Source organism: Crocodylus porosus, unplaced genomic scaffold (assembly GCF_001723895.1).
Source record: "Crocodylus porosus isolate Cpor-Errol unplaced genomic scaffold, CroPor_comp1, whole genome shotgun sequence".
Lineage (NCBI taxonomy): Eukaryota > Metazoa > Chordata > Crocodylia > Crocodylidae > Crocodylus > Crocodylus porosus.
This window is the reverse complement of record NW_017728947.1, coordinates 109,625,232-109,634,286: the sequence shown is the minus strand read 5'-3', so window position 1 is coordinate 109,634,286 and position 9,055 is coordinate 109,625,232. Positions and strand designations below refer to the sequence as shown.

General features: G+C 48.4%; 1 protein-coding gene across 1 annotated transcript in view; it reads left to right on the top strand.

Annotated features, from left to right (window-relative positions):
* LOC109320889 (myosin-8-like) overlaps positions 1–6,793 on the top strand; it is a 29,247-nt gene extending 22,454 nt beyond the window's left edge. The window contains exons 13-16 of the mRNA XM_019551169.1: positions 1,282–1,434; positions 3,182–3,284; positions 5,486–5,529; positions 6,629–6,793. Coding sequence (XP_019406714.1) covers positions 1,282–1,434; positions 3,182–3,284; positions 5,486–5,529; positions 6,629–6,793 — 465 coding nt within the window. The remainder of the gene's footprint in view (positions 1–1,281; positions 1,435–3,181; positions 3,285–5,485; positions 5,530–6,628) is intronic.
* Positions 6,794–9,055: the final 2,262 nt, after the last annotated feature.

Here is a 9,055-nt window from a genome sequence, read left to right as displayed (position 1 = left end):
CGGTGCTCTTTCCTGCCAAGGCAGGGGGTCGGACTAGATGATCTACCTAGGTCCCTTCCGACTCTAGCTACTATGAAACTATGAAACTGCTGGGGCAAGGTCCTTTCACAGCTTCAGCAACTTACATTTTCAGGAAAAATACCTCCCCCTGATTCAATCTCTTTATCTTTTCAGCTTGGTTCATCTCTTGGTGCAAAATATACTACCGGGAAATAGCATGAGGAGGAAGATTTGGTTAGCTTGCGAGAGAGACATTAGATATGCTAAATGCAGGGGTCCTTGGTTATAAGTCACAAATCAAATTGCCAGATACATTCCTAGATTGCCTGATACTGTTAGGGCAGATCTCAGTAGCTCTTGGCCTGCAGCAGACCTGCAGGCACTGACACTGTTCCTTGTTCAGGGAGGGAGGTGCCCCTTAGGATCTGAAAATGAGGGCTGGAAGGGACCCCAGGAGGTCACGTCTAGTCCAACCCCCTGATCAAAGCAGGGCCATCCCCAACTACATCATCCCAGTCAAGGCTTTGTCCAGCTGGGTCTTAAAAATCTCCAAGGATGGAGACTCTACCACCACCTCTCTGGGTATCCTGTTCCCTTCTTTAAGTCTATTTAAAGGGGCAGTGAGTCACCAGAATCAGTTTTCAATTTTTTTTGTGCATGCCTGAGGCCTTAATCAATATAAAAAAGTCTTACATGTTACTAGGCTTCTTGATGTAACCCTTTTGTGAGATAAGAGGTGCATCTACACGAGACACTAACTGCACAGTAGTGTAATAACGCTGTACAGTAGTGTGCCGGGCAAAACCAATGCTAATATGCCACCATGCAGTAGTATTAGGCTACTCTGCAGTTGGTGTCTGTAAAAACCCATGTGCCAGTGCTACTGCACAGTAGCACCAGTTATTGAGCATTGATTTTAGTACTTGGCTACTGTACTTAATGTGCAGTAACTATGGTGCATTAGTGAATGTGTAGTGTCCATTAGCTTGCACGCAGTGTTCGGTAGTTAGCGTCTGGGGCTGGAAGGCAGAAGGAGTAGATTCTCTTTCCAATTCTGCCGTTGCCTTGTGGACCTCGGGTAATTCATCACCTCCTCTCTGCTGTTCTTGTTGTGCCTGGTAGAGACAATACTCCTTTTGTAAAGCACCTTGAAATCCTTAGATGAAAGTTGCCACTTAAATGAACTACACAGTCCTTTACTTATTTGATAGCAACAATTCACATATGAGTACAAGATGAATCACAATGAACCTAAATAACAAAGGGTTTCTTTGTGGACAGGCAGAGCAGAAGAATGAATTGAAGACAAAGCGTGACACAGCCATGGAGCAGCTGAGAGACCACACAGAGGTTTTGAAGCTGCTAGAGAGAGACATTTATGAGGTCGACAGAAAGCTTGAGCTTGTGAATGCAGAAAATGGCAGGTTAAAATTAGTGAGTAACATGGCGTGTCTATGTGGAGAGCTCAGTCTGGTTTTCCTTCACAGGAAGGAATGGAAATGGAGGAGGATGGAAATTAAGCCCCAAGGCAGGGTCCAGACAAGCACGAATGTGCCTCCCCAGGGGCAAGTAGCAGTGGCACATCTTGTACCGTTGCTGCTTGTCCCTGGGGAACGCCTGCATCATGTGTGCTCTGGCTTACAGCAGGTTACCCTGAGTGAGGCAGGGGAGGCTGGTCCCGGCAGCCTTACCTGGGGTCCTGGGGGCCTCAGGGAGCTGCAGCTGTGGTGCTCCTGCAGCAGAGAGCCTGCCCGGCAGCCAGCTAGGCATCGGTTTTGGGTGGCATGTGTTTTTTGCAGCAAAGTAGCAACACAAGGAACACATGCACATGCAGTGTGTGGTGCTGCAGGTGGGTCCGTGGCACTGCATGCTGTACATCTGGACATGGCCCAAGAGTCCAATTTTGCTTTTGGTTGCACCTGTGGTACTCCTTTTAACTTTAATGGGAGACACGTCGGGATGTGGAAGGTTGGGTCTCATCTTGTTGAATAGAAACGTTTTCTGCTATGTCCAATCCACTTCACTGCTAGCTGAGGGAAGGCCAAAGGCTGTGATGAGGCCCAGGCACAGGGAGGTGTGGCACGGCAGACAGTCATCCCTATTGGCTTACATGGCTTACCGTTACTGAGGAGCAGCGTTCAGGCTGGTTCAGTGTCTGCCAGAAAGCTCAAAGCCACCCGACTGAGGGGGAATAGTCTCATCGTGCATATTCTGAGCAACAGCATGACCTGCTGCAGTACTAGCTCAGAGAAACTTAATTGAGAGTGGTGCTGCTCTCCCCAGGCACTCAAGAGAAAGAAAATGCCGATAGATGTGTGCCACCTTACCGGGAAGTAAGATGATGCTCTGCTGTTGCACGCCTTGCCTTTCAGTGACTGTAGGCACTCCTGCCTTCTCTTGCTGGGACCATCCTGTGCACTTAGGTGAAGTAGCAACCAGCGTTGTCTATCCTGGATAGACACTGCCTTGTCTAAGAGCTAACGGTAAAACTTGCCAAACCCTCCAAACTGTGATGCAAGCATGTAAGAGCCTAATTCTCCTGGAAAGCAGGTAGGTCTCAATGCCCGAGTCCCTGATGCCAGTGGACCTCGTTCCTCCAAGAGTCCCAGTTCCAGCAAGGAGCTAAGCTGTGCATCCTTCTAGGTGCCAGGAGCAAAGGAACTCATTACCCAGAAAATATCTGAGGCCATTAGATCAATACTTTGGTAAAACCACTCAGGGCTGACACCACACCTCTAGTAGGCACTCTGTACCAGCTGTCCAAAGGGGTCTCTGAACTCTGCTGTATCTTCTTGCAGCCTCATTCAAGTAAATGCACATCATGCTGTCTTAGGAATAAAAACCTCCACAGACCTTGCCAGTCTGATCAAGGGGAGAAATTCCTCCCTGATCCCGGTTTGGTGGTTAGTACAACCCTGAGTGGAAGAGTGAGACCCTTTGCTCACCCCGTAGGACTGGCACACTGATTTGGGGCTTGTATTTATTCTGGCAGCTATTAATGTGTGCATTCAACAAAGTGAAATGGATCCTGATGTGGAGGGGGAGCTTAGCAGTAGAGTGGTGATTTGTCCCAGGGAATAAATATCCAGAGTGTTTTCGAAGGTGGCCAAAATGTCTAGTCAACAGGCAGAAGAGACTGTGTGTAAGTATACATCTGAATTGTTACAATTTCTCTCTACAGTGCAATGCACAGATCCAAGCAGATATTTTCACCATGAACTTGGAGGCAGAAAAGCACAAGTTAACAACAATCAAAATTCTGCAGGACTTGGCAATCCTTCGCGGTAAGGTGTTGTTGGAAGAAATTGCTTCTTGGCCTTTTGGCTACGATCAAGTGTGACCAAACTCCCAGGCCTCTGGGCTTGGGGCTTGCCTATAGGTAGAGGTCTACTCAACTTGGGGAGGTGGCTGCTGATTTCCTGGGGTGAGCCTGGAGCTGGCAGCCATTCCTGTGGGCTGATCATGGCGGGGTACCCCCGTGCCGCCAATTGGTTGTGAGGGCTGTCCGTCATAGAGCCCCACCCCTTGCTGCTGATTGTTTGAGGGTTGTAGTGTTGCCCCGCCCCTCGCCACTGATTAGTGAAGAGGGGTGCGGCTGCATGACAGGCAGCCCTCTCAGCCAGTCAGCGGGGAGAGGCAAGGGTAGCAGCTATCTTGGGCTCCCCTTTGTGCTAGCAGCCTCCCTCTTCTCCCTTTGGGGAGCCAGCACTTTATTTTCACTAAGGCTTTTTGTGATTTGTATGGGCACTGCCTGATTTCGTGGGCAATGCCGGATTTCACAATTTCCACAAAAACATGGTTTTGGTAGGTCCCTACCCAGAGGATGCTTGTCTAGCTATAGGGAGTATCTGAGCTCTCAGATCTGTTGGTTTGGGAGGAGGTGTATTGGTTTGTTTAAAGTTATGTGGCTCACTGTCACAGGGCACTAAGGTGCCTGCTCCTATAAGAGGTGAAACTGCCTAGGGAGGGAGCCCTAGCAGTCAGGCAGGAACCCCTCAGCTGCAAGTTACCATGGCAGCAGGAATGAAGGAATTAGCCCACACCTGCAGGTGGTCAGCTGACCGGAAGAGGCAGGGCCTGGGGCATATAAACCCCAGGGCTGGACCAGAGGGTCAGTTCTCAGCCAGTGGCCAAGGGGGAAAGAGCTCTCCTAAAGGAAGCTAAGTGAAGAGGCTTGACTGCTCATTTGGCTTCTGGTAAGATTAAGGGACTGCAGGAGCTCAACAGATACCCTGGCCTACAAGACACATAGTGCTGGGGAGAAGGGTGACTCTTTGAAAGGGACAGAGCACACCCTGAGCTGCTTGCATTATGTTAGAGCTCAGAGGCTCATATTTTGATTTCTGTTTGTAAACTGGTGGATCGGGCTGAGGCTGTTGGGGAAGAAGGAGGCCTCACAGGGGGCCCACTGCAGTGTGGGGACTCCAGCACCAGTGGGCACCGTGACAAAGAGGGGTGAGTGGACCCCAGTGCCAGGGGTGCAGTGACAAAGAGGGGTGAGCAGAGCTCAGCGTCAGGGGGCACCAAGAGAGAGACAGGGCTGCAGAGAGCCCAGTGATGACCAGAGACCAAGTTAAACTAAGGCCTTAGAGCAGGGGTTCTTAACCTGGGGCCCACAATAGATTTCAGGGGGTCTGTGAACTTGGATGGGAAAAAAATTAACATCTTTATTTTCACTAACCTCTAACTGAAATTTAACATTTCCTTCAATTATGAATGCAGGCAACAAACCACAGTAGTATTAGCAGTACCTGTGACTTTGTCACCAATAAAAATCACAGATATTTTCACATCACATTACAGCTGTTGCAGATATCTCAAAATATTGTTTATGCTCATCACTACTTCGAAATTACGGTAGTTATTAGACCCGCCGCTAGATCGCACATGATCGCAGTCTTCCTGTCTACAGATGCTCATTATTCTGAGAAAGGGTCCATAGTCTTCACCAAACTGCCAGAGGGGTCCATGGCACAAAAAAGGTTAAGAACCCCTGCCTTAGAGGGACGCTGTGAATGTCATCTGCAAGGCTTGGGGTGTGGTAAAGATGTGGTCTGGAGCCAGGCATCTAGCCATAAGGCTGATGGTGTCCCGAGAGGCATCCATTTTGGAGCGGGACCTGAAAGGGATCTGAGAACCCACAGGGTTCAGTGGGGTCCATCAGGACTGTGCCCAAAATACAAACTTGAGGGCAGCCTCCCTATTACAGTTACAACCAGACATGGCAGATGAGACAGAGTGCCTGTTGGGCAGGATTGGCACGATCAAGGAGCCCTAGGGGTATCACGGCCATCCCTGGGGATCCCATCCCGTGACACTCACAGTTATCTACAGACATGGCAACAGATGTGTGTTGATTTGAACGTTGGGGACTTAAAAAAAATGCTCAGCTACTTAAAAATCACTTCCTCAGTGTTCATTTTAAAATCTGTGCACCTTTTTGTCATAGGCTACTTGCCCTTTTCACCTTTCCTATTTATTTTAGAACTTCTTCTGAAGGCATGGTCAGAGGACAGTTGCATTCAAAAGGTGAGTTTCAACTCTGTTGTACATAGTACTTTTTAATAATGAAAATATTTTGGTTTACATGCAAAAAACAATGGTTTGTACTGTAAATACTGCTCTATGTTTCTTCTAAGAGCACTTGTTCTGTCTGAAACAACTGTAATCACCTAGCACGCTGGGAGAATACAGAAAATGATTGCTGTCTAGCTCTGCATAAAAATCCTGATTGCAAATGGTTCTAGATTATGCTTTATTTTGCTTATCTGAGGTTCAAACCTAGCTAAAAGTGGTCATCCTTCTTTAGATCTGTGCCTCACTGCTGTACAATTGGCCTTCAAATCCAGGTTGCCAATCTCCTAATACTGTTCAGACTGGGAAGAACCTTTACATTCAACAAGAACTTAATGGAAATACCCCTTAGATATTTCAGGGCTGATCATTTGAGCAGAAGGACAAGTTTTGCATCCTGTTGATGCCAGGAAAAAGGACCCAGTGAAAAATTTGCACAAAGGTTGGTTCCAGAAGCGGGTATAAATTGACACTGCCAAATAAAGCGGATCCTCTATGGTGGGATGTGTCCTTGCACAGCTGATTCACTTCAATAAGTGAAATGCACATTGCCCATTGTCCTGCTTATTGATCCTGCAGGACACCAGGCAGTGTGTTCCCCACTCTGAGATGTGGTCCTGAGACTCTCTCAAGGCTCATCTTTGCAAGCCTGGAGCTCTGAGATCTGATCTCAGATGTGCTGCAGAGATTTTGGGGGATGCCTGCTGAGGGCAGCTGGAGAACATGGGCAGCTCCGGGCTGCCTGCATTCTCTTGCCATAAAGCGAATAGACATCCGCCATGAAAAAGCAGCACAAATTATTACTGCTTTCTGCTGCAGCCACAAAGGCATTTGTGACACGACAAAGAACATGGACATCTATTTGCTTTCATGTTGTGCCATCACAAAAACTGCTAGTGTGGTGTAAAGGCAAGGTCTGTTTCCAGCCTCAAGGTCCTGGGCTTCCTAGCTGGACACACTGTGAGATAGCAGATGGTATCATCTGCTATCCCAATATTTTGTGATTTTCTTTCTCCTCACAGGAATGTGATCTTCCTACTCTGTCTTGTTACAGGAATTTGTGGAGACTGAGCAGGAAATTCTGAGGGCAATGGCAAATTTAATAGCAAAAGTTCAGCACAGAGAGCAAAAGGTTGACAGTATTAGCAACAGGCTTCAAAGTAACTTGGACGGTCTGGATTCTTTACTAGAAAGTCAATCTGCCATTAATCCCTGGTAAGATATACCACCTCTTTGCTTTTGCCTCCTGCAAAAAACCAAAATCAGATACCAAAATTTATAGTTTTTTCTCCTGCTGGAATTGCATTTTTTTTTTTTTAATTATGAACCACTAGGCTTGGGGGGAGAGGGGAGTGAAGGGCACCAGCAGGGCCGGGGTGGTTGTGGTGGGGAGTGAAGGGCCTTTTATTTTAATCATGGATTTGGGGGGTTTTATCAGAGAAGTTGTGATTTTATCATGGAAAACCAGGATCCCTGCTTATTACTGCAGTACCTCTTGAGCTCAAGCAGTATTTGTGACATTGGTGCTAAAGACCCAAGGGCTTGCCCCTGGTTTTAAATCACAGCAACTGTGCATGTAAAATAATAGAAAATGAGGGTTGGAAGGGACCTCAGGATGTTACATCTAGTCCAAGCCCCTGCTCAAAGCAAGACCAGCCCCAACTAGATCATCCCAGCCAAGGCTTTGTCTACCTGGGTCTTAAAAACCTTTACACAGCTGTAGTCTTGTTTTCACAAGATGTGTTTTATAGTTAGAAGATTTGGAAGCAAAATGACTACTACATTTACACGGCTTTGAATCACTTGGATGTAGGTACTTAAACAGCAAACAAGAAAAGGCAAATGGAGGAGCTGGAGGCTGAATGATGAAAAGCCCACTAAAGGAAAATTTACTTTCTGCTTTCCTAAGGGCCTAAAGGTGTCAGTCATTCACACATGAAACTTCCACCAAGGTCAGTGAGGTGTCTTTGCATGGAAGCATTGCAGGGCCCGGCAAACAGGAGTCTGTTACTCCCTTGCATCCATCTAAAGCTGCACCTGCAGTTACGTTTCTTTTTTTGTGCTACTGAGAGTGGGATCAAGAGGAAAGGCTGTTAATTAGTCTTGTGTGCTTGTATTCCAGATACTTCCAGAAGCTATCAGAATGCACAAGGTATGTATTAGCTTAATATCCCTGATATGTGCGACCAGGACACACGCTGATATAACTAGGATACATTTACCAACTGCAAGCTTTGCCAGCCATTGAGAAATGGATGTCTGATACAAAATGTCCTTGATCTTATTCAGTGATGCAGTCATCGCTTGTGCTAGCTGGGGTTTATTTTTGCATTGTGTTGCCTCTTTAGAACCAGATGTTTCAACAGGGAGGCCTGGTCTCCCTGCACAGAAATGCCATTCCCTGAAAGTTGGGGATTTCTCTAAATATGGCCCCTGGACCTGTTGGTTTGGTGTCCTATTATCAAGGATCCTGTTTTTCTCTGATTAAAAAAATCACAAATTCTCTGATTTAACATTTGTGATTAAAATGAAAAACCACAAATATAGATAGATCTATATATCTCTATTGATCTATTTACAACTTGGAAGTCTACCTGTGCCTCAATCATTGTAATAAAATAAATTCTAAATACCTATAAATTTTGGTATTTGATTTTGGTTTTTTTCTCATAGAAAATCAGAGCTCCCCCTGCCCCCTTTGCTCACTCCCAAGCCACAGGCAGGTCCAGGGCCATCACTCCTGAGTCACAGCCCCCCAGCCCTGCTGGTGTCCCTTGTCCCCCTGGCCTTGCTGGAGGGGGGCCCCCAGCTGCCACGGCTACGGGGCTAGGGACCCAGGTCCACAGTCTGTTGTTACCCACAGCAGAAACTGAGTCCTGGCTGCTGCCTGTGTGAGGCAGCCGCTGCTGCTGTGGAGTGGAGCCCAGAGGCTGGTTCCCCCTTCCCCATGGGTGGCACGGCCAGAGCAGAGCCCATGGGGGGCAGACGCGAACTGCCCACTGTGGGCTTAGGTAGGGAGCTAGGGGGGACCTATGCCCCCCCGGATCTGTGTGTGGGGTGGGGGCGGGCTGGCAGCTTCAGGCTTGGGTCCCCACCCTGCTGCCCTGCCTCGGGACCTCCATAGCCCAGTGGGTGGGACCAGGCCAGAGTGGGACCAGGCAAGGAAGCTCCTTGCTACTGCATGCTCCGTGCTGCCCTGGTGATGTGCGCTCTGCCTTGCCATGCTGGGTCCCATCTGCTGAGCTGTGGAAGCTGTGGGGAGGGCAGCAGGGTGGGCAGCCCAAGCCTGCAGCCAACAGCCCGCATCTGTCCCGTGCACAGATCTGGGGGGCACAGGGCACAGGTCCCCCCTGTTCCCCTGGGGGTATGCAGTGGTGGGAAGGCAGCCTTGCCCCTGCCCCCCCCAGTCACCCGTGGCCCTCTCACTCTCCACTGAGGTGCTGTGGGTGCACATTCCAGCCCTGGCCCCCAAGCCCCACAC